This window comes from Gymnoscopelus microlampas (assembly GCF_963454915.1).
Source record: "Gymnoscopelus microlampas genome assembly, chromosome: 20".
Taxonomy (NCBI): domain Eukaryota; kingdom Metazoa; phylum Chordata; class Actinopteri; order Myctophiformes; family Myctophidae; genus Gymnoscopelus; species Gymnoscopelus microlampas.
Window position 1 is genome coordinate 33,083,605 of NC_139957.1, and position 26,008 is coordinate 33,109,612.

General features: G+C 40.8%; 1 protein-coding gene across 3 annotated transcripts; it reads left to right on the plus strand.

Moving 5' to 3' along the window:
• The first annotated feature begins 2,326 nt into the window (after positions 1-2,326).
• On the plus strand, positions 2,327-25,766 carry LOC311036596 (zinc finger protein DPF3-like). Of its 3 annotated transcripts, none has more exons than XR_014599864.1 (9): positions 2,327-2,429; positions 12,021-12,148; positions 12,849-12,944; positions 14,386-14,449; positions 17,084-17,203; positions 17,691-17,804; positions 18,340-18,417; positions 21,440-22,330; positions 22,837-25,766. XR_014599864.1 is itself a non-coding variant. In XM_084045386.1 (8 exons), the coding sequence occupies exons 1-8, from the start codon at positions 2,339-2,341 to the stop codon at positions 21,601-21,603; spliced, it is 855 nt and encodes a 284-aa protein (XP_083901512.1). In that variant the 5' UTR covers positions 2,327-2,338; the 3' UTR covers positions 21,604-25,766. The 3 variants fall into 3 exon arrangements, 1 of the variants encoding a protein (XP_083901512.1); XR_014599865.1 differs by having other exon boundaries at positions 23,947-25,766; XM_084045386.1 differs by having other exon boundaries at positions 21,440-25,766.
• The last annotated feature ends 242 nt before the right edge of the window (positions 25,767-26,008 follow it).

The window sequence follows — 26,008 nt, forward strand, 5'->3', positions numbered from 1 at the left end:
AAAAAAGAAAAAGTAATTGACTGTGTAATCACAACTATGTGTAGATTTCTTGCAGGTATGTTTGCACATGGGTTGATGTATTTTACACAGAATGGAAGCGTCTAGAAACATTTGCAAATGATTTACAACTATTTACTCACACTATAAAGATGAGCAAAAAGAAACTTGGAATAATGACTAAGTGTACAAGTCTGTTATACTGTAGGTACATGAATAAATATAATGTATTTACGTTGAAGTGTATACAATGGATGGTTGCATTTTGCTCTTGTTGATTGACATATTGTGTAGTTTATTTTATATTTTTTGATGTTTTTGGTTTGAGAGGCAAGAGGGGTCCTGCTTCATTGTCACTGTGTGAATTAGACAGGTTTCTTAAAGTGGGTGCATACTTAAATATCACTTCAGTTTAGACCCTCTATGCTTAGTAAAATGAACTTGAGGTGCACTTTCTCATTCCATCTACACCAAATCTCATTGCCAAAAATAGCAGACCTACAAGCTCACAACGCGTCGCATTGTAAGCTTGTAGATCAGCCATTTTTGGCGAATGTTCCCCCCAGAATAGGGATGCTGTGGTTAAACGTCAAGTATAAAGCTATTTTAAAATTTTCCTAATGGAAACGGATATCCTCTTGGCATACTGTATCTTAGGGGGAAAGTACCGTAATATGACATAAATGCAGTGTTGCAATGCTGAATTGGAACGTGGTTGCACTCTATTTTAATGTCGCTTAACACCTACACTACAGGTCACACAATGGACAATTGATATGCATCTAGGCTCATTCCTATGTTAATCCACCTGGTGTGAGTCAGGAGCCTTTGTAAACTTTGTTGAGATGTGAATTTAAAGTTGTTTTAAATCTATGCGTGTGCCTGCGCATGCTCCTGGTCAAATAGGTTCCTGCATGGCGTGCAAGGCCGTCCCATGAGCAATGCAACCCTGCATAAATGTAAGGTGCTATAAAGTAACAATGTAATTCAGGGGTGCCGTGCTGTGGATGAAAAAGTTATTTACAGTGGTGCCCTGAGACAAAAAAGTTTGAGAAACACTGAATTAGAGCCTGAGATTCTGGACAATCCTAGACCACTGATTCCCAAACAGTGGGTCTGGACCGATTTGTGGGTCGCGGACAAATGTTTAGGGGTTGCGATCAAATATCCCTTTCCCCCCCCCCGTTTAATACAAAAAAAGAACTCCTTCAGAATACTCTTTTTATTTTTTGTTTTTTCAAAAGTACAAAAAAATATTTTATTCAACAGAATTTCACAAAGAAAAGGGAAAATAAATTCCATTAATTGAAAAAAATAAAAAATAAAATAAAACAAGGTAGTAAGTAAGTAGATGTAGTAAAGATAGCCGATCTACAAGCTTGCAACGCCTGTAGATTTTGCTGCTATTTTCACTATTTTGGGTCCCGGGCAAACGTCAAATTTCTCTTTTGGGTCTTGACTTAAAAAGTTTGGGAACCACTGTCCTAGATACCGATTGCTGATGTTTTTGACAGTTATTTTTTTGCTATATCATTTTCTAATCAATTTGAAAAACTTTGATTAAAGTTTCTGTTTCAGAACATTTCATCTATAAGTAAAACAAGTAAATATAAAGTACACATGACGTGAAATTCATTTATTTAACCACTTAAGCCCTATTCAAACATTTTGCAAAAAGTAGCTGAACTACAAGCTCACAACGAGCTTGTGAGCTTGTAGATCTGCTAACTGTTTGGATTGACATGCCCAAAATAGGGACATCAGGTTGAAAGTGGTTAGAAATCAGGACACACCGGTAGGCCTGTCACAATTATTACATAATAGTCTAATCACAATTATTTGAGATAACCGTTTCCATGTTGACATTTTTTCATACATTTTCAAATATAAAAAAAAATGGATATAGTAGATCTACAAGCTTGCGTTGTAAGCTTGTAGATCAGCTATTTAAAAAATATATAATAGTTAAACAAGTATAACATTATTAAATATGTTAGTAATTGTTTTGTATACTTGGGTTATTTGTTATTATCTGCAATGTGCATTTCTTTTATTACTTAAATCCAAAACTGTGGATGGATGGAAACGTAACTTTTCAGGATTCAAATTCAAAAGCATCAAAAGAAGCAGATCTACAAGCTCAAAATGTGTCGCTTCGTGCCGCGTTTCGAGGTTGTACATCTGCTACTTTTGATGCTTTTCTGTGTGACGCTGTAGTGTGATCAAGTAGGGCGTTAATTTACGAAAAAAAATTAGAGGTTTCTGCCCGACGACAGCAACGATGTATGGGTCTGGCTCTATTATGAATGTGTGTGTTTGTGTAGGAGTGGCTGCGGGGCAGATGTACACGTACCCGGCCCGCTGCTGGAGGAAGAAGAGGCGACTACACACCGCCACAGACCCCCGCCTGGGACTGTACGGTCTGCAGCTAGGTAAGAACCCCCCCATCCCCCTCCACACACGCACACACACACGCACGCACACACACACCTGGAGCCTTTTCCCTCGTACAACAACCAGACACCTGGACTGTAGCTCTCCACTGCTCTTCCTCTTCAGACCGCCTCTCCTCATCATCTCCTCCTTTCTCCTCACCACCTCAAGTTATAACTGGTGGTTAGAGGTGCAGCAGTTAATAGAACTAATCGATTTAATTGATTATCCATCAATTTAATTGATTATCCTTCATATAAATAAGGACACTTCTGTCCGTCAGTCAGTCAGTCCATCTGTTATGCATTTTTCTCCTCAGTGGCATGAGCAATTGATCTGAACTTGCACGCCGGCATTGACCATTAGCATAATGCAGACCATGAGGATGTCCGTTTTTCAATTCCCCTAAATGTAAGCCGTTTATTAGCGTTTTGGTGTAAACCAGAGTTATAATATATCTAGAGGGCGGACTGCCCTGCCCCCCCAGCTGTTTATTTCAATGAAAGTTGCTCACTGGCGTTTGAAGCACCCGGAAGTGAATAGAGCAGGCCATAGAGTTAGAAGCATGCGCAGTAGGGTTTTAAATGCGGAAGTATTGCATTCTCAGATTTGACCACCATGCGACGGCAGCTTCACTGTTCTACCGCGGCTCTGGGGGCTTGGTGCAAACACTGGAGATTCTTTTTCCTTTACTCTTGAGTTCGGGCTATGGGATCTGTTGGTACAGTTACGATCATGGGCTGTGTTTTCATGTTTACAGTGTACCCGCAGGCTATGGGATTTGGATCAGTAGCCGCTGGGACAACGGCAGCACAGGCAGACCTGGCTCACAGCTACAATGTTTTAAAGGACTCAAGCCGTGTCTCCACACACACACACACACACACACACACACACACACACACACACACACACACACACACATACACACACACACACACCACGTTTTATGGGGGAGCTTTGAATATCATTTTCCATAGCACTCGCACGCAGATTGACACGTGCAATGTTCGAATGAACGTTGTGTTATTACTTATAGCACACATAGCTTAGCTGAAACAACGTAAACATGGACTTCTCATGGTTGTTGTGTTAACGATTCGACGCCGGGTCGTAAATGACCGGGTTGTCACACACACACCACGCCAAGATGAAATCAGCACAGTGCGCCTCTCCAAAAGTTACACTTTGCATACCGAGCGCATATTAACCCAAAAGCCTGCATATACTTTGCCTGTGCAAATCCCCAGGTATGGACTAGTAAATAATATATATATTTTTTAAATCAAATTGATTTTAAAAAATAACAAAAATAGCACCTCTAAAAGCTTACGCTGTGACTCTATTTTTGTGCAACACAGTTTTATGAGTATGTTGTATAAGGACTTAAGTGATTAATCAGGTTTATCAATTAGTTGATATGAAACATAGTTTTTTTGTTGATTAATTAAAAAAATCTATTTATATTAAGTAAGCATGCTTCTCGATCAATCGAAAAGTAATCGATGGCAATAATCACTATTATAATAAACGATAGTAGCAGCTCTACAAGTGATGATCTGTAAATAATCTCACCAAAAGTGATCGGGAGCGAACACAACACTGGCTGCCAGTCAACTCTTTCGTGGGACGAAATGCGGTTGTGTTGGCCGAGCTGGTAAACTTGTTTTGTGAGAAGTAGAACATGTAATTAGATTTACTGCTGCCGGGTGCAGCGAGACGGGGCTCGGCCGCTTGCAGACAGCATTTAATAAATGTTATGGAATGGAGTTTGGCCTTCTCTTGCTGCCACTTGAATTAGCTCACTTCTCACTCAACACTTGTAACCGCCTCCAATTTGTAGTCCCCCCTCTCTCTCTCTCTCTCTCTGTCTCTCTGTCTCTCTGTCTCTCTGTCTCTCTCTCTCTCTCTCTCTGTCTCTCTCTCTCTGCCTCTCATACCTTTTGCCAATTTTCCTTGCTGATTCTTGTTTTTGTTTCTGTCTTTTAAGGACAGCGTTTCTGTCCATCTTTGTCCTTACTTTGCCCAGGGCTGTCACGATTACAAATGACTGCTATTAACGTCTAGTAAGTGTTTTTGGCATCGAACATTGGAACATATGAATACAATTTTAATTTCTGTTTTGGTTTTTAGGCTTCATAATCACAAATTGCACAGTGCAGATACTGACATATTTAATCATTTATTTCTTTTTTAAATAAAACAATAGCTGATCTACAAGCTTTCAACATGTCACAAAGTGACGCTTTGTAAGCGTTGTATGCTATTTTTGGAAAAACATTTTTATCTCAAATAATTGCGATTATGTAATAATTGTGACAGGCCTACCTTTCTCTCTCTCTCTCTCTCTGCCTCTCTCATACCTTTTTTCCCACTTTTCCTCGCTGTTTTTTTTATTTTTTTTACGGACAGTGTTTCTGTCCATCTTTCTCCTTACTTTGCCATGCTAGTCCGTCTGTGTTACCTGGCAAGCGTTCCTGGGCTCAGGTTGCCCCAGTCCATTCTGTGGCCCAGGCCCGCGGACCCACAGGGATGTTACGTTATACTGGAGAAAGGAACCAACGGAAGAAACCCTGTATTCTCTGCGCTGGCCATTATGTTACATCTCATTCTACCCAGCAGTCTCTTAAAACAGGCTGTCCGGAACTCGGCATAGATTTGATCAGCCGGATAAGAAAGAAAATCTATGCTGATTGATATCAGCAGTCATGCTTTTCGGTGGAATTTGCATCCACTTTGTGCGGCGCAGGAGGGGAGAATGGATGTTTAGGAAGTGGTAGAGTGGAGCAGGAGGTGGGGAGCGAGGCTAAGATAGTGAGCATGTGAGATGGAGAGATAGATTGCATGTGTGAACCGAGCCATTGTTTCCCCAAACACATCCTATTGTAGCCTATTGTTTTCAGTTAGCTCTCATTGCACTGCCTTCTACACTGCCCCCCACCGCCTCTATCCACCCCACTTTCCCTTGTCTAACAACAGTGAATTGTATGGTGTGAGTGCGAATGCCCAGCAGAGGGTCAACATCAACTGATTTAACCTGGCGTCCCTTATATGGAGCATGTTGTGTCGCTGGCCAGAGGTGGCCACCCAGCGCAGGGGCAGGGCAGCAGCCAGAGAGTCCTCCTAGCTGTCTGTCTGGCCGGGCCGGGCTGGCTGGCTGTCTAACTGATGGTGTGTTAGAGACTGGGGCTGCATGCAGAATCAGCTCCCTGCTGCAGGCTGCTGCCGGGTCTATTTTTAGCCCCCCAGCTCCCATGGGTTGGGAGGGAGGGAGGGTGAGAGGGTGGGGGCTGTCTCGTCGCGGAGAGTTGAAAGTCAACGTGCGCAGACACAATGGTGAGGGGCTGCCGCCGCGTGGCAGAGAGCGAGCGAGAGAGAGAGGCCTGTTGTTGGAGAAGCGCATCGAGTCCCAACTCTCTGCCTTGAGCCCCCTCTCACCTCCGCGGTCCGCTGCCTGTCGAGCAGCGCTTTTGTCTGTTCTTCCGTGGGCACAGCGGTGAGCCGAGCGCCTACGAAGGGCTGTTTTTTACAAAGCTGTGGTTGAGAGTCTTTGAAGCGTGTCCTCTTTTCAACCATGCATCCACCCAAACTCTACTGGCTGAACATGAAGCTCTCTGCAGAGAACTGTGTGTGTGTGTGTGTGCGCGTGCGTGTGTGTGTGTGTGTGTGTGTGTGTGTGCGTGTCTAAATAAGGCGTCCGGATGTGACTTGACTGTCAAAGCTTTTGTTTGTTCTCCGTTTCTTGTCTGCTCAACCTGCTTCCCTCCTACACTGTGTTTGTTTAGATGTTCTGCTCCAAATAGGAGGAGATGCGTCCTGCACACTGTGTTAATGGAAATGTCGCACAAGCCACCTATTAACGCTGTTAGTGAAAACCTATAATGTAACGCTGATATTAGAGCTGGGCGATATGACTTCAAACCAATATCATGTTTTCCTCTTACTATTGATGAACGAAAAGGTGAAAATAGCAGATCTACAAACTCATGTCAGTTCACTTCAGCATCCTTTGGTAGTCTCTTATAAAAGCAAGTCTAATAGCGCCCGTGTCAATCTGTAGCTATGGATAATAGCAAGTTACTAGGTGTGCAGTTTGTGAACAAAGCACCAATAATGTGAGCTTTGCGGTATGAGTCGAGCTGTTATTGCCATAGCAGCATCAGCTGTGCTGTGTGGTTTGCTGTGATTGGTCTACTGTTTTGGGGACATAATACATACATACCAGCCTTGTGGCGTTTGGCAATCGGATCGTATATCACCGATTTGAAGAGATGATCACCAATTGCCGATATGAAGGCGTTCAAGGTGATTTAACTAATTTCAGAACGAAGATGTTATGAAAATCTGTTCAATCTGCAGATTCTGCACCCTCCTGTTTATTAAGAGATATTTCTGGTTTAGTGGAATGTCCGCCTGCTGAGCCCCGTTAATCGGCACGAGTGACCAATGCGATTTCAATATCTCGCCCTGCCTCTCCAAAAGTTACACCCTGCATCTCCGTTCTCCATCTCCATATGCCTGCTCTGTGCAACATATGAGCCGCTAATGTTACGTATATGATTTAGATTGTGATACTACAATGGAGACATTGTTATTAAATCGATTGCTTTGATATTTCTCTGGGTAAAACCTATGTCATCCGTGCTGACACTGATTTCACTGACGAGCTGTAACATAATTTCCTCAGCCTCTTCAACTCCCGCCACCCTCTGGCGATCGTGTATTTGTGATCTCGAGTAGCCATGATATGAAAATAGTAACCATCGCCAACCCTGATACATACAGTACATCCATACCTACCTGCCCACCCACCCTTTTATAGACAGCATGGCGTAATTATATTAGAGCTCAACCCATGCCAGAACTTTGGGTCTGATGCCAATCTCGATTTTTGAGAGTCCTAAACCACAGATTAGATGTTTTGACCGATATTTTGTAAAATCAATTTGAAAACTATTGAATACTATTAAAATAAACACAATAGATAGAAATGAATCACATGAACTGAACTTTATTTAATGTATTCACTTATATAAACATTTAAAAATAAATTGCTGATCTACAAGCTCACAATGTGTTGTAAAATTAAACATGAGTGTGCAAATCGGCTATTTTTGATTTTTTGTTTCTATAATGACATGCCCAAAATAGGGACACCAATTTAAAATTCATTAAACATTGGGCCAAATGGGCTGCATAATTGCCGATACCAATGTTGTCTGATGAATTGAATACATAGGACCACAATGGAAACGAGCCCTCACAGCTTTTTGTTATCCTTTTAGCATTATTGTACAACTGTACCTCTGTACGATTTGTTAATAAAGTATTCGATCAATCAATCAAAAGAAAAAAAAAAGGTCTAGAAATGGCCCTCAATTATGTAGAATTTGCTCAATCTATTGGCTTGCTCTAATTCAGTCAAAAGGGCTAAAGTACCTGTTATGAACAAGAGACGGATGATTTGTCTCATCTTTTCATTTGGTACAGTGTGGGTGTTCTTAGTGGGTGGTTAAATCCTGCAAAACCACTAAAGGAACTTATCAAATATGCGGATAGGAAGCAACATACACTTTGATCAGAAAAAGATAATGTTTTGTGGGGTTACTGCAAAAAGGAAACAACCTCAGAAATCCATGGTTTCTTGGAAAGGTTTACACTATGACATTGATGAAAGCTTTCAAGCTAAAACTGCTGATTTGCCTAAAGAAAATGACTTTTAATAATGCAAGACACAAAATGACAGAAACATAAGATCAACAGTACATGCAGAAACAAAAATCAACTAGACAAAAAAAAGGACGCATGGGTTGGATGGATGACCATCAGAAAGCAGGGATAGTTAAGAGTCCATAAGTGAAGAATGCACCGTAGCAGCCAGACATCCAGATCACATACTCAACTATTGTCAAGCAATGCCAGGAATGGCATCCACATTTTTTGGATCTTAGCTTGTGTATTCATGGAAACCTGGAGAAGTTGGAGACCATTCCAGTTTAACCGTATACTTTTTTTTTGGCAGCAACCGTACCTGCCTTAAGCATCTGTTTTTGGTGGAAGGGAAGGGCCTCGTCTCAAAAGAGCAACCAAATATTGCAAAGCAACAATCTGAAGAGAATATCACTTTCCCATTGTCTGGAGAACCAACTGAATGTATCGCCCCAGAAATTGGTTATTATTGGACACTGCCAGAAATGTGACATCATGTACCACAGATGTCTACATTGTGACAATTCATTTAACTGTGATATAACAAAAAATCAGGACTGCAGTTCCTCAACATCCAGCAGCATTCATGTTACATTAGCTTCTGTTTTGGTTAATCCTTTTTGTTTAGAGATTAAATACATATTGATTGATTCCTAACAAAATATTTCTCTGATTCTCCATGGTACTCCATTGATGTTTAACCTGGCTGCCACTCACTCACTATCTACAGTGTATATACTGTATACTTAACCATTACTTCATTGATCGGAGTCCCCTGGGGCTCTATTCTAGGCCCCCTCCTTTTTTCCCCTCTGCACTAAATCTACAAGCTCACAATGCGTCGCAACGTGACTCATTGTATTTTTTTGCCAAATGCTTTCCCCAGAATAGGGAGGCTTGGCTTCATGTGGTTAATTACACGGGTCTTGCTGTCTTTTTGTTGTCCATGTGTGTCTGAGGGCCGTAATGGCCTCCTACAGCAGTGGTTCTCAACCTTTTCAGGCCGCACCACCCCCCCCAAATAATCATACTACTGGGGACCCCCCACCCTGACAAGCACTTGGGATGTAGGATTTGAGGCATTACATTCAGTTTGACTCGGTTCCACAGACAAATATTGTGAAAATTGCAGATCTATAAGCGTTGCGAGGCGTTGTGGGCAAATATTTTGCTTCTTTCTTATATTATTTGACAATTTGGCCAATGTTTGACCAGTTTTTATACTATACTTTGTTGATTACTTTTGATGCAGTAAATTGCAAGGCACCAACCTGCTCATCGGGAGCAATTAGGGCGGTTCAGCGTCTTGCTCAAGGACACTTCGACACTAACTCTGGGAGAGCCCGGGATCGAACTGGGAACCTCACGGTTCCCATCCGGTCGCTCTACCGGCCACTCTACCCCTGAGCCCCAGTAATGGTAGTTTTTCTTTTCTTTCTTTTTTGAGGTATTAAAAATGTCCTAAAAGTCCTTCAATTCTCACTTTACTGTCATATGGGGTCTGATTGGATTTGCATGAAAGTTCGAACATGGGTTTTATTTATTTTTACCCAGGGTAGGTTTGCTGAGCATGAATGCTTTTCCCCCCGCAGTAACGCCCTTCTTCACAATCTCACGGACACACACATTAAAACCTGGGAACTGCCCAGTAGGTTTTCATTACTCTGTGTCCAGAATAAAATATTGGCACTTTGGCTACCGTGTTGTGCGGCCACTTTTATTGTCTCTTGAAGACTATCCTTTGGATCCAACTGCCCAGTACAACCACATACGTCTTATACTGTTGGCCACTGAGCACTTTTCAAAAGCAAACTTACTAGTTTCATGGCGGTGTGTCTGCGGATTTAAAGAACAGCCCTACCACATCTCTCTCAATGTAAGAAGGTTATTGAAATGTTCGATTTTTGGTTTAAAATATTAGAAACAAGGGTCTATCTCTCTCTCTGTGTGGTGGACACTGGACACTACAAGTTAACCAGCGATCTCGCCCATGTTGACTATGTAGAATGGAGAGGTTTGGATTCATGTTAATGTATATTCTAATTTAACTTTAAACCCTAAATACTCTTTTGGGTACTTTGGCTTTGTACTTGGTCTGCTCTGTTTTCCCTCTACACCAAACCTCATAATGTTCCCTCCAGAATAGGCATGCTAGGGTTACCTTTTATGTAAAAAATAAAAGTTCCTCCTATCACACAATGGCAGCCCACCTGTAGTAACTCTGAGGGTAGGGGTCCTGGACCCCCCCCGTTTACTCATGGTTTACACTAATAAAAGGAGTACTTCCTACAGTTCCTAGCTCTTTGAGAACAAATACATCATGCAATGTTTCATGGAGTTCTTCCAACTTGCATTAAAGTAAAATAGACAGTCAGAAATTTACAATTACAATCTAGGCATTCTTGGTCTTCATCAGAGCAACTTAAATTGTCACAATACATTAAAGTGCTTAGTTAATGAAACTCCAAGGAGTGTACAAATGTAACCCTTACGGGTTCCTTCCTTGCGGGTCCATTTGGTTATATTTGGACACTCTTTGGAGCTAAACCAATACTGAGGATGTGACGATGAACTTTGGAACTTTGTGACATCACCATCTGGCTACGCCCACCATTAATGCCCCCCCTCCTATGATGTGTTGTGAGCTTATAGATTGGCTATTACACCCACGTGTATTTAACCATTTGAACCCTAGCATCCCTACTCTAGGGCTAACATTTGCTGGGAGAAAAAAAAAGGATCTACAAGCTCACAACACGTTGCAATGTATTGCGAGCTTGTATAGTAGATTGGCTATTTTCGGTGAAGAGATTTGGTGCAGAGGGAAAAGAGAATGGACCAATTGGAGCCGACCCCATTCATCTAAGTAGTTTAAGTATAGAGCAGTGGTTCTAAACTTTTTTCTGGTTCAGGGCCACTTGCAAAATCTGTAAAGTGTTTGCGGCCCACCCATCTGACCACTTAACATGGGCTGCCGTGTTAAGTGGTCAGATGGGTGGGCCGTGTGCCTTTTCAGTTTATTTTTTGTTTATTTTAATGATCAATCAATCTATTGTGTTCTGGCTTGGATCAATGGAACTAGCATAGTATTCCTATTTAAGCTGCACTATGAATCTTGACCATCAGGTCAAAATTTGTATCAGATCCTGTGTCTAGGTGAGACCTATGACACGATGAAAATGTCTCAATAGGAGAGCAGGGAGACAAAATCCAACCACCCCATTGTATAAGTTATATTGTATTAACATACAGATGGGACAAAATTACATTTTATTCATAAAAAAAAAAGTTCCATAGTGTGGCTTTAATGTTATATTACTACTAAAATCTTAGTGTTTACCCAGTTATTTGGGGGCCCACTTACAGCATACTCAAGTTCCACAGGTTGAGAATCACGTGTATTGAGGGTTTAATGGTTTAACCCATTGAGACCAGAAGCCGATTCTACATGTCTCCTAAATCTCAACAGTATTCTGAAAAACGAATGTTTCTATATCAGTGGTGCTCAATCTTTTTCATGTCAAGGACCCCCAAAATTATATGTATTTGGCCGCAGACCCCCATCAAAATATTTTGTTCCAGGGACCCCCAGAAGCAAAGATTTGAGTTAAAAATGTTCGCTTTAAAAATATATATATTCAAAGATTTGCACACATTTTCACGAATTTTCAAAAATAGCAGATCTACAAGCTTGTAGCGCGGCACTCTGTGCCGCGCTATGAGCTTGTATATCTGCTATTTTTGATTAGCCCAAAGGGTAAAATAATGCTTTTTAGCTCAAATCTAAAAATGACACAGTTCCAGGTCTTAATGGGTTAAGTACAACGCAGGCTTCAGAGTGCCATTCTAGTAGCGTGTGTTCTTTTTTTGTGTCGGTACAGATGGCAGCCTCATGTCCAAGGACTCCCTGCCCACTCAGAGCACTACACTAGAGGCCCTGCTGCGTGGAGAAGGGCTGGACAAGAGGAACAACTCCAAGAATGATGAAGAAAGCCTGCTGGAGATCCAGGTGAGTTCTGCGCACACCTTCACCGTCCATGTTCAGTGGTATTTTTAGAATCAAGCAGATTAAAAGCTTGGTATTATTGTCAGGGGTGGAGAGAGTGCCAGAATATCCTGCTCAAGTTGAAGTACTTGAGAAGAATATTACTCAAAGTAATTGTAAGATTATTTAAAGGGCAAGACCACTTTGGTAGAGGTCTGGGTTGTGTAGTTACCTTGCCATGATGTAACTCCAAAGGTGGACAAGAAATAAAAAATAATTGCTCCATTAATTAGAAATTGATCATTCAAAATATGCTCCTCATTGACTTGCATTGTACGGTGAAACAGCTCTCAAAGTCACTCTTTTAGCACATAAACGAACGCAAACAAAGTTGATTCAGACGATATAGAGCATCACCAAACCCAGTACTGTTTGTTTTTTAAATAAAAATGTCACATTCCTCGGTGGTTTGAAATGCGATTCAAACCTGATTTCTAAAGATGTCTCAGTCTGTAAACTCGGATGCCTGATTTCAGCTACATTGTGCCGAAAATAGCTGATCTACAAGCTTGTGAGCTTCTGTTGCTACCACAGCAACCAGTGCAGATAGGTTGACGATGTGTGAATACACAAATCCGATCGGATCACTTGCAAATAGCAGCGTAAACAGTCAGTCCTAAAGATTGTATTTGAGAAACGAATGCAGCCTTGTTGTGTTTTTTAGAGAGTTCTGGAGGCCGATGCAGCAGAGGACGCCTTCAATGATGACGATGACTTTGAGGTAGACACTCCCAAACGGAGACACAGAGGCAAAGGAAGAGTAAGTCATCTGAACAAAATCTTTTCTAACGTTTTTGTCAATGCTTTTGATTACATGTTTTAAAATGTTAGGTCATCTTGCAGTCTCTTGCTGCCTGCCATGGGAAAGTGGGTGTTCTTGTACTCGGCTTACCGTGCTGCGATTTGTTTCAGTGTAGCTATGTAAAGATTTCTAGAGTCGCATGTACTACTACTACTACTACCGCAGTGGTCATACAGAAATATGTTCCCTTGTTACAGATTAAAATAATAATGTATCATGATTTTGACTGTTGAATGAATTTGTAGGCATTTGCAAATCTTGTCAGCTTCTATCTTTACAAATAAAATTAGCAAGAAAGGAAAATTGTATTAATTAACTATTCAACTTTTTCATTTCTTCATCGATGTTAATTTTTCATTGTAGACCTAAAGTGAATCACGCATAGGCTGAAAATAATATACTTACTTATGCCCTTTATGCCTGCTGGCATGTAGGGCAGCAACAAAGGACTTCCACTCCTGTGTGTGTGTTCTGGGCCAGTGTCTTAGTTATAGTTCCCCAGGTGTCATGCAGGGAAATAATACATGCAGCACTAAATACAGTAGGAGTTGTCTGGGATTTTGCATAGTGTTACCTTCACCTTTTTATTTGCATAGGAAATGGATAAAGTCATATGGTAGGGTTGGATTTAGTTTTTCCACATGTCTGCACAATAGAACCTTAGGATTCACATTGAATATCGGCTGATGTCTATCTACGTATCAATAGCAGGAATCTACGCATGGATGTACATCTCTTTGTCCGTCGCATATCTCGAGAACGACTTCACACTTGGCGGGTGTACTGCTGAAGACCCATGGAACTTAGTGCATTGTCGAGTGTGAAGTCGATCGGATGAACGGTTCTCCAGCGCGGCTACGCGTTAGTTGCAAACGGTGGCCATTGTCCCGGACAGACATGATTGCACCAGTGCACTTGTTTGTCGGGTCTGGGGGACCACCAAGGACCACCAAACGGACCCTTTTGGCTCTGTAACTCTTGAGAGTGTACAAAAGGAACCAAATGGACCCGTACAGTGTAGATTGGAGTGCCAGAGATGAATATTTTTTGTGTCATTTTTTGGGGGTCACTGAAATGAAAAAGGTTGGGAATCACTGCTCTAGTATGTGTAATGCTGGGTTCAAGGTTTCAAGGTTGTGCTTTATTGTTACATCTTGTGTACAGGTACATAAGAGTAAAACTTATTTTTGGTTGGCTTCCTTCAGACAACGCAGCAGCATAGGTAATAATAATAATAACAATAACGCTGAAGAACATCAGTGTACGTATGTACACGTGCATATAATCTTGGTATATTATTTACACCAACAGCATTTTTTCAGTAGCTGCCACCTAACTTTATGTAAACAACTTCACAGTATCATCTTGGGTGCTTGGCTGATATATTGTATTTCCACAGGGCCGGGGCTCAGGGCGCAAGAGGACAGATATGGATGACCACGACAAGCCGTACGTCTGTGACAGTAAGTGGAGATGGGCTCTGCAACACGAGGGTGTGTGTTGACATCATATCCATGTGTTTGGTTAGTGTGGAATGAAAATCACGCCGATCAATATTGCTATGTGTGGAAAAATGAGATCAGAATAACCCAATACTACAAAAGGATACTATTTACATATATTTTGTTTTCTTTTTGAAGTTCATTATCAATATTTAATTGAACACATTTATTTTGTCTTGTGTCATTTAGATGGATATAAAACTAATGAATGAATAATTTAGGTTAGAAGACAAATGGATACTTATTTAATACAAATGGATACTTCTTTTTTAAATAAAGTATCATAACAGGATATATAGTGGATAATATAACACATTGAGTGGGATATGGCTTGGCATAGTATTATTGTGTGTATACCCTTCACATAAACACTATTCTGTTTAGAGAGTTGCTTGTACCTGTATGGGGGAGTGACATTATAAACCCTTCTTGATTTTGGTATCAAATTCGTTTTTTTTGTATATCCAATATATAGTACACCTTATTGGCTAAGTTCTGGATACCTACATTCCTTTATGCATCTTCAGGCCTTATTTATCAAAATGTTCTTTGAAGTCCTGGATTTCATTGTAACTCATTTCAAATAACCCCCAATAACAACATAATAAGAAGAGGTATGACTATATTATTATTTGAAGAAGAAAGGGGTTGTCTCACTCGACGTCTCGCAAAATATCTATGTACAATACAATTTGTTTTGTCATCGTCAAGATCCATTTTTTACAGCGTGTTTTGAATTTTGTTTGTGTGAATGAAAGATATTCATTATTTATTGAGGGCTTTCCATAAGCGAGGCCCCTAGTCTACCCTCATCGATTTACAACCTTATCTTCAGGTCCTCACTAATGCCTATGTCATTGGTAGGCAGGTTTCTGATCTGTCCACAGCCTACCTCTGCGACGCAGAGCAAGTAGACGAAAATGGTGCTATCTTATGATGAACAATAGTGAGGAGTGGACCAATTATACAAAGATGAGGTTGGAAATGGGTGAAATGCTCCCTTTGAGCCCTATTTAAAAAAAAAATATATATATATATATATATATATATATGTATATGTATCGCGATTTTTGAAGATGTTTGAACATTTTCCATTTTCCCCCAATAATGACATTCCCCAGAAGAGGGGCACCAGGTTGAAATTGGTTAAGCCCACAAACTGATGTCTTATCCCAAAACATCATTGTCAGGGTTATTGCAGTCACTAAAGAGATCATCCCTCTACGATATTCTCTGAGGAAAGAGCTGGGATAAACGAGATGTAGCAACAGGACAAGTGTCACTGACATCTCCCTGCAGTCATGCAAGTTGCATGGTGAAAAAAACAAAACAGGGGGTGTTGGATTTTGCTCTGTTGTGGTGACTTGTTGAGCGAACACATACTCATGCTTTTTTCCTTTCCTTTTCCTTTTTGTTTTTTGCTTTGTGTTTTCTCTGTTTCAGACAGATACAAACAAAAGCATAACTCAAAATCTTCGGCCTCAGGTATCTGGACTTGTTGACTCTCTTTGATGGTAGTGCTTTAGGATATTTGGAGTGGTTTGATAGATCGTAGTTGAGTGGTTCTGTTGCAAGTGCTGTGATTAACGATGTAGCTCCTAAACTCACTCTGTTGTCCCTTTCCAACTTGAAAGTGCCTTTGGTGTCATCACTTAATCATAGTCTTCTCTTCTCTAGCCCTGCCTTTACAGGGTTGTTGTCTTCCTTATACATATTTGTTTGTAGGGCTGCAACTGGCCATTCCTTTTCGTAGCGATTATTCTATCGATTACTTTGTTGATTAATTGAATAATCGTTCAGCATGTTTTTTTTTGTTTTTGCTTTTGTTTTTATGTCCACGAATCGATGTGAAAAAAATGTGTAATTGATGTTTTTATAATCGACTAAATCGATTAGTCTGATTAACCCAAAAATATCAAAAACAGACAGTCTACAAGCTCACAACGTGTTGCGTTGCGATGAATTGCGAGCTTGTAGATCGGCTATTTGTATTATTTTTGAAAGTTTTTGTCACCTATACTGATGGAAAAAAAGAAAGATATGTATATATATTATTTCACCAAAAATCAATGGTTTTATTCAAATCAATTATTATTTCTTAAATAATTGATTAGTTAAATTATCTGTTGCACCCCTAGTTGCTTGTACCGTATTTGACTGACTAACCCAATGAAATCCTTGAATGATCATTCCTTTCCACTTGGAGGCTTAAGCTAATGTCCATTGGGGATGTTAATAATCTTTATCTTTTTACATTTTTTGTTTCTATTTACCATGGTATGAAAATAAATGTTACATTTAAAATAAAATAAGAATAAAGCGGGTACACGTTGAGGTGTAAAAAAGGTGGATAGATGCCCTGGCTATAATCAACTTAAATGTCTCATTGCAATGAGTATTGAGTACGCATTTCTATCCTGAGTCTGACACAAGCGCTCAGGGGGGGAAAAGGACAAAAAAGAAAAGCATGCACGAAGTATCTCGTCTCTGATCCATCTCTTATAACTGATTTGTTAACTTCGGTTTCACTTCAACTTTACGAGAGTTGGTAGGACTGAACATGTGCCCGCTGTGTTTCTGTGCTCTGTCTTGCAGTCTGTGGGAAACGCTACAGAAACCGCACGGGGCTAAGCTACCACTACACCCATTCCCATCTGGCAGAGGAGGACCGAGCGTCCGCGACCTCCAGGTCCCCCTCCACACACAGACACAAACGTAAGCCATTGACTCCTGGTACACAGTGCACACTAACATCGGCAACAAACGGTCACAATGCATACAAATAGTAGTTGTATACAGTGAATATTGCCTCGCTTTTTACTATGCGGTCTGTTATTATCAGTTGGTAGTTGCTTTGATTTGTCCAATAAGTATTTGCCCTCTGTGGTGTAATTGTAGTGAATCATTTAAACCCTTTATAATTCATCGATCGGGGTACTTGATCCCCTTCTTTTTTTCCCCCTTGCTACACAAAATCTCTTCGCCTGAAAATAGCCGATTTACAAGCTCACAACATGTTGCATCGGCTGTTCATGTTTTATCATCCACTTGCTTGAGTGTGCACTTATGTGCAACAGGTACTTTAGTCAAATTCCACCTTCCTTCACATGGAAGTCGGGACAGGTTTTCATTATACAGCTTTTTTGCAGTAAGATTTGGTGTAATTGAAATGTCTTTCTCTTCCTCCATCATTACCCTGCAGGCCAGAAGGGTCCAGGTGAGACTGGCATTCCCAACAACTACTGTAATAAATGCCAGGGCTCCAACAAGAAAACGGGTAAATCTGGGCCTCCGTGTTCAACCTGCCAACACACGAGTAAGTGTAGCATGAACCGTTCTGTGTCTCAATTCCATTCTATATATACTAATACCATACAGCAGGGGTCTTCAACGTTTTTCAGGCCAAGGACCCCCTAGCTGAGAGAGAGATGAAGCAGGGACCCCCCTCTATAATGTATAAAATTGTGTTTCAGATGAAACATCTTTTTTTTACTTGGTCTGCTTTTTTCCCTCTACACCTATACCTCTTTGCCAAAAATAGCCGATCTACAAGCTCACAACGCCTCGCAGCACAAGGCTTTGTGAGCTTGTAGATCTGCTGTTTGGCTAAAGTTCTCCTCAGAGAAAGCATGCTAGGGTTCAAGTGGTTAATGTAAAAAAGATATATAAAAAAAAAAAAATCATATCGCACAAAGATTTGTTGGCCCCCCCTGTAGTAACTCTGAGGACCCCCTTAGGGGTCACGGACCCCCTGTTGAAGACCCCTGCCCTACAGTAATACTATATATGCTGTATATTGTTTTGGCAGTTCGCATGCAAGAAATTCACCTGCTACCGTTTTGTACTAACAGGAAATAACATGGAGCATTGCGCAGACGATCGTCATCGAGCTGCAACCCATCAACTTCAGCCAATACCAAATTCAAAAGGTTAGTGCTAGATCCCAAGAATTATAGAGGAATGCTAGACAGTGCCTGCAACCAATCAAATGGTGTTTGGTGTGGTTTGATTAATGAATTAGGGGTTGAGTTTAGGACATGGGTTTGGTTTTGGTGTGGTTAAGGATCTGGGCTGTGCACGCCGGCACTTCCTGGGATCTAGCACTAAACAGTTTAAAAAAAAGCTATGTAACTGCCATTAATAATTATAATAAAGCTTTATTTATATAGCACCTTTCGTTACAAAGTGCTTCACAGAGATAAAATACACCATAAAGTAAAAACATTAAAAGCAAAAAAAGAAATTATGCAGCAATACAGTAGGACACAATGGGTAAACGCATTTAGGGAATAAAAGCGACTTTATAAAATTGAGTTTTCAGACGGGATGTGAACCGGGGCACAGAATCTGCAAGCCTGATCTCTAGGGGGAGGGCATTCCAGAGAGTTGGAGCTCTAAAAGCGAAGGCCCGATCACCTTTAGTTTTTTTCGAGTAGAGCTTTGGACCTCAAATTGCGCTTTGTTTCATATGGCTCGAGTAGGTCGGAGATGTTGGATGGGGCCAGACCATAGATGGGCTTAAAGGTAATTAATAACATTTTGAAAGTGATTGGGAGCCAATGTAGGGATGCCAGAATTGGTGAAATATAATGATACTTTTTTGTGTCTGTCAGGACCCGGGCGGCAGCATTCTGAACCAGTTGTAACCGTTGAATTGATTTGTTGGAGAGACAGGAATATAGGGAGTTACTGTAGTCAAGGCGTGAATAGATGAATGCGTGAATTACTTTAGTTAAATCGGGGGTGGATAGGAAGGGCTTGATTTTCACATTAACTACTTGAACCCTATACTTCATAGAGCAGTGATTCTCAACCATTTTAATTTCAAGGACCCCCAGTTTGACATGCATTAGGCTACGGACCCCCATTTAATGACATTTCTATCTCTGGGACCCCAATTTATATTGTAAAGGTCCTTTTGGTTCCATTTGTACACTCAGAGTTACAGACCCATAAGGGTCCATTTGGTTCCTAACTATCCATCATTTAGCTGGGGACCCCCTGGAACTCCCTCAAGGACCCTTTGGGGGTCCCCAAACCCCACTTTGAGAACCACTATCATAGAGAACTGAAGTCTGACATCACTGCCACTAGAGGCCGCTGAGTTATTTCTTCCACTGAAAATACCATAGGGTCTCAATAGCTTCGTGAACCGGGTTCCAAAAATAAACAAATAAGCCCGGCGATTTTACTCGTATGGATATGAAGCATCAACTGAAGCATCTTTTGTCCAAAGAGTACGAAAATGAATAAATGTTCTCCAAGCACAGACCTTATCAAATGTAACTCGAAAGACTCCCCCCCCCCCCCCCCCCCCCTCTGTGTCAAATCTCTTCTGTGAAAATAGCTGATCTACAAGCTCACAACATGGCAAGCTTGTAGCCTGCTATTTTAGCTGAACATTCGCCCCAGAATAGGGACGCTAGGGTTCATGTGGTTAACTGTTCCTTTTTATCGTTCTCCTTTGTGAGACGGCAGATTACGAGGGTTAATTAATGACCTTTTTCTCTGCATTGTGGGACTATAAAAGTGCTACAGTGATGACGTATTTTTATAGGCCAAGCCAGAAGTTACCACCATCTAACTATGCATTACTACCGCCATGGGTTTCCAGTGGATTTTTTGCATTGGTGTCAACTCTGTAGCAAACAAAGGCTTAGGATATTTGGCAAGTTTTTGTTCAACAACACAATGTCTTCAAACCAGCACTCTTCAAAAAATTAATTGAGCGTAAAGAATCAAATCATATGGATCTCGGATCCATAAGGGAACGGCGTGGTTTAAATCTGGATCTCAGATGTCATCGATGACGGCACTCGTCGATGACATATCTATGACGTATGACTCAAAGTTTCAGCCCAATCTGAGCCCCATTGATTGCCATTATATTTATATTAAATATTTTAAAAAGTATAAAACATAGGTGTGGTCCAATCAAGTGTGCACAAGAAATCGGTCCAACGGTTTGTGAGATTAGCTCCGAAGTCCGGACGCACAAAAACACACAGAATGACACTTTGCTAGACGGCTAGCCTCCTAATGCCCCATGGTAAAAAAAAAACATGGTGGTTAATGTAATATGGATCTGGGACACAGCATTAGTTATTGGTGATGTAAGTCTGTTTAAAAAACAAGTCAGCATGCCATTCTAGGGCTGCAACGATCGATAATTTACTTGCAGATAAAATTTTGATCAATTCGTTTTGTTTGATTAATCGAATAATCAGGAATTGCTGGGGGTTTTTATGTTTTAAAAATAATAATAATTAAATGACTCGATTAACCACTTGCTACAAGTTCACAACTTGTTGCTTTGTGAGCTTGTAGATAGACTATACTATTTTCAAGTCGAGTTTTTTTTTTAGTTTGCAATGTTTCAAAACGTTTTGCCTATAATGTCATGCCTAAGGGATCGATTATTAATCAATTATTTCATACAATTATAGATTAAAAAAATATATGATCAATTCAATCGGTTAGTTCGATTAACTGTTGCCACCCCTATGCCATTCTCATGGATTAAAGTTCCCAGTAACTACGACTGATTTCAGTCATTTGGATTCCATAGAAGTCAGCATGTATTTTATGGTATTATTTTATGCACCGAAAAGTTAAAGATTTAAAGAGTATCTGAAGTGGTCAAACTAGCAATACAATACATGTTCAATCTTCCAGAAAAACCCTCTTGGTCTCGGATATTTCATAAAAGCAAAGGTTAGAAAGCCTAATTATGCTGTTTCTTCCACTGGTTGGCTGTGTGGCTACCCAAAACATCATAAGTTTACATAATTGTGCTAATTCTTGTTTATGTAACACAGAGCTAGTGTGTGTGTGTGGGGGGGGGGGTCTCTTTTCACACTGTTTCATAAATCACAAATTAGGACTTGGCCTAACAAAATATTTTCAGTCATGATATTTTATTTTAATTGAATCCATGCATTGTCATCGCAGCTGGCCGTGTAGAAGAAAAGGAAGACGGGGCAGCGTTGGCCGGGGCGGAGGAGCTGTTCGGCACCACTTCAGAGAGCGACACCTCCACCTTCCATGGCTTTGAGGAGGACGAGCTGGAAGAGCCCTCCGTCAACCGCAACGGCATCTCCACCCGACACAGATAGAGAAGAACCTTCTAGATTAAATTTCTTTTTTTTTTTGTTTTTTTTGTGGATAACCTCTGGCAAAAATCTGCTGCTTCTTTTTCCAATGTTTTTTTTGTTTGTTTGCAGAAAGCACAAAGCGATGATTTCATGACAGAAATGCAAGTGTTATTTTATCTACTGAACGTTGTTGAATAATTTATGAACATTTTTTTATATATTGACTTTGAAGGCAACGACTGACTGTCGGTGTTTCTCGACAAATGTCTTTGCTCTCCTTGTGAAACAGAAGAAATCGTTTCTTTTTTTGTTTGTGTTTTTTGCCCACTGGAGCCGATAGAGCAAATATACGTTATGAACAAAAAAAAACTGAAAAAAAATCAACAAAAAAAAAACACTGGAACATATACGTGGAAAGCAATTTTCCATTTCCCGGTTTTTGGATCAATTGCCGGCGAAAATGAAATTTTGAATAATTTATCTGGAATGGAAAGACATGAGCGATGAGCTTGGAAGATGATTGAAAGTCATTACAGACGCCTCCAGGCTCATGTGTGTGTCTCCGAATCATTAGTCAATGTGACTAGGAAGGATTCCTCCTCTGCTCTAGCTGTGGATTACGCTTGTCATGAAAATGAAGGAACCCAATGTAAGGACTTCCACAGGCCACCCCAAAAACTCTTTTTTTTTTTGGAAATGAAGACGACTGTAAACCTTAACATGTATGGAAACACTGGTTAGGTGAAAGGTAAGCAGCAGCGGTACACTTCCTACAGTAGCTCTGTAACAGTTTCATTTCCTGTTGAAATCGTTAATTTTCCTTTCGTTTTTTTTTGCTGTTGTAGTCGTCACTACTACAGTAAGCACTTCAAAAAGTGCTGATAGTTTTGAGTGGTGACGTGGCTGTTTTCCCCCCAAGTGGATCACTGTTGCACAGTTGTCAGGTGATCCCAACACAGATACGGCATACTTTGGCTTTGCAAAACCAAAATGATCTCAACTCCTCTCTCTTCGAGACATGCAAGTCCAATTGAGAAATTTAAGAATAAACAAAAAGAACTCTGCCCATTAATTCTCTTCTATTTAAATCGAAAATGTATTATTTTTTAATTTATTTTATTTTTTATTTTTAGGTGTGTGTGTGTGTGTGTGTGTGTGTGTGTGTGTGGGGGGGGGGGGTCATAACCTAGATTTGCAGCCCTCAACAAGCTGAAACGCCTGTCAGTCTAAGCCATATTGTCTGTGTTCCACTAGGAGCACCCAGCACCATGCCATGTGGGCCCAAAGATGGGAGTTGCCCCTGAGGACAAGGGTTAGAAACCCCAGAACTGATGAGCCTTCTTGCTCTCCCTCAACTGGGCCCAAAGAAACTTGACTGAAAATGGATGTGTAGCCATCCACCACCCCCTGATAAGCCCTTTGGATCACTGACGCAACTGGCACCCTTTTCAGAACACACGGTATAATATCGATCACCTCGGAAATATTTGAAATGCGAGTGTGGATCTGACTTCATTTTCCCCCCACACTGTGCTGGAGCTCTCCTGAACTGTGGGAACACTAGAGGGCACACATTTTGGTGCGTGTATGTATGTGTGTGTGCGTGTGCGTGCTCATGGGGGTCCGTTGCAACTCAGTTGGCCTGGACCAGCCATCTCCCACTCTGTCACTGTGTCTGCTGAGTGATCTAATGTTGACACTAATAACAAGTCATCATCACTGTGCCAGCCTGCCATCCTGCACTGGAAACCAGCTCTTGACAGCCGTGGACCCTTCAACACGCTGAGCTCTTGACGCCTGATTTATACTTGGACGCATGCTGGAGGACACCAAAAATAGCGCTGCAACGTGCTGTGAGCTTGTAGATCTGCTGTTTTTTTTTGGTGCATGACATGGTGCGCAGCCAAGTATAAATCGGGTTATGACTCTCAAGCCATAGAGATGGTGCTCAGTTCATCCACTGATCCGAGCAGACCTCTGGACTACTGTATTAACCACTTAAGCCCTATGTACTTCGTCATACGACGAATAACAAAAATAGCTGACCTACAAGCTCTGCTATTTTCGCTACTTTTGAAAAATAATAATTTTTACATTTAAAAAATTTGACAGCTTTAGAACATTTTAGACATGCCCGGTTTAATGTGGTTTGACAAAACTCAACCCGCTGCCCTCTCCTCTTTCCCTTTTTAATTCTCTCTCACTCATCCGTTTCCCTGTCCCATTATGAATCGGGTCACAATAATTTAGCTTGCATTCACGTCTTCTCTCCGCTGTACGATATTTCTATGTTTTCAAAGTGTTTGAAAAGACTGGGTCGCTTGATGATATTTGTATGATTCTGACATCTTTTGTTTTTCTTAGGGTTTTGTTCAGACTGTATGGATGCCTCTGTCCTGATCAGGTGCATGATAGCCACGACTACTCAGGTGTCTTTCAGTCACACACACACACACACACAACTGCTGTTGATTGTTCAGCCACTCAGCCCTAAATTCATGTGATTGTACTCGGTTGGCGAGGAGAGCCAATAACACCTCACAAGGATAGCAGGATCCCGTAGTCAGCTCCCATGAGGGAATCGGGATGCTGCAGTTTCATCATCACCGTAACCAATATCCCTTGCTGTAGGAAAAGAAAAACGAAAAAAACAACAAAAAAACATTGCAATAACAAGCTTGTACTGCCTGTGTTCTCTGTGAAATTTCTATCTGGCATTATACTTTTTTCATTCCAAACATCTGCTATTGCTTTTTGAAGATTTCATTTCACTGCTTAGTTTTTTGGACGGGTGTAATGTTGCAGAGTTGGGAATGTCTTTTTCTCTTTTTTTTTCTTTCTCTCAAAGCGTCAATGTTGCATAATTTGTACACATACAGTACAGAAGCAAATCTATAAATAATCTGTGACATTTCATTGCGTGCTTTTAGAAGGCCTAATTGCTTTTATGAAGTTTAGGGGTGCTTGAAGTACTGTATCAAAAAGCCTTTTAGGTTCGTTTATAAGTTGCACTTAACTCGTAGAGTTGTAAGTCCTTCCATGTGATTTATTTGTTAAGGGTGTGTAACGGAATCGTCGCTCCATTTAGGAAGAGAACCTTAGAATCCAATGGGAGAGATGGGAACGTATACCATTACCAGTGGTTCTCAAACTTGTCAATTTCAAGGACCCCCACGACTCTTTGAGAGTGTAAACCCCCTCAATGAACTCTGAGGGTCCCTGGGCCCCACTTGGAGAACCACTGCCATTACATATCGTCTCTGTTCTGGTGGAAACCTCATATGTCCAATACTGTTGCTTTTCAGGATTCAAATTCATAACTAGCAAAAGTAGCAGATCTACAAGCTCTTTTCAGCTTGTGGATCTGCTACTTTTGTATGTTTTTGTGTGACGCTGTAGTATGATCAAGTAGGGCATTAATTTACGAAAAAACTCAAAGTTGAAATATGAAGATAAGCGGGTTTCTGCCCGACAACGACGATATGAATGGTAACTTGCATAAATGCTCCTGCATTCATACCATCTTTCTTAAACCCAGTTCCCTCAGGGAACATCAACCGTTTATATTCTCTCGAAAGAAACATGACAAAAAGGCTCGAAGACTTGAGCCCGATTTAATACATCGTGTACGACCGTGTGCCCGGCTGATCTACAAGCTCCTAACTCGTCACTTGTACTGTAGCTCGGGGTATTTTCGATCTTGTCTTCTCTGTATCAATTCAATCTGGGTCTTGGCATCATGGGTAACATTAACATTCTTACGTCCCCAAAGTCATGTCATTAAAGTGAAAGCATGTGTCATGTATCATAGTCTTCTAAATGTTAACTTTTATGAACAGGTCTAGTCGGGGACAATTCTGAACAAAAAGTAAAAACAAAACACCGCTCCTCATGCAAAGTCAGTGATGTTGTGCTTTGAGACAAACGTCACCAATCATGTTATAGCCTGTATACCTCGTTGAAGACACAGCAATAGACCCTGCAACTCTCTGTCACATCTCCCAGAGACAGAGGGGGAGATTCGGGGTGGGAATGGAGCCAAGAGGAGATGAAATGGACATGAGTGGGTGTTGGTTTCACCTTCCGCTGTACATACAAGTCCAAATGGAGAGAATGAAGTCTTTGTTTGTTAAACTATTTTTATTGTTCTGAAAAAAATAAAGAATGAATCTTTGACCTGTTAATGACGATGCCTTTTGGGTTTTTTTTTGTGGGGAAAATACCTGGGCCGTGGAAGTGGAGATGATGTCAAGAAAAAATAAATTAGTAAAAAATACATTATGCAGCAAACCGGCTTATGCTTGTCTTAACCACATACGTTATTTTCTGCCTAAACCAAACCCTATGCATTGTAATACTTGTTATGTGAGATAATATCCCTAAGAGGATTGGCCTATAAGAATATTTTTAAGTTGAATGAATACAT

Bases quoted from the DNA above. Each gene is read 5' to 3' on its own strand.
- LOC311036596 (XM_084045386.1), top strand. From the start codon at position 2,339: ATGTACACGTACCCGGCCCGCTGCTGGAGGAAGAAGAGGCGACTACAC. The intron at 12,149-12,848 runs GTGAGTTCTGCG...TGTGTTTTTTAG, and splicing joins AAAGCCTGCTGGAGATCCAG to AGAGTTCTGGAGGCCGATGC. The intron at 14,450-17,083 runs GTAAGTGGAGAT...TCTGTCTTGCAG, and splicing joins CAAGCCGTACGTCTGTGACA to TCTGTGGGAAACGCTACAGA.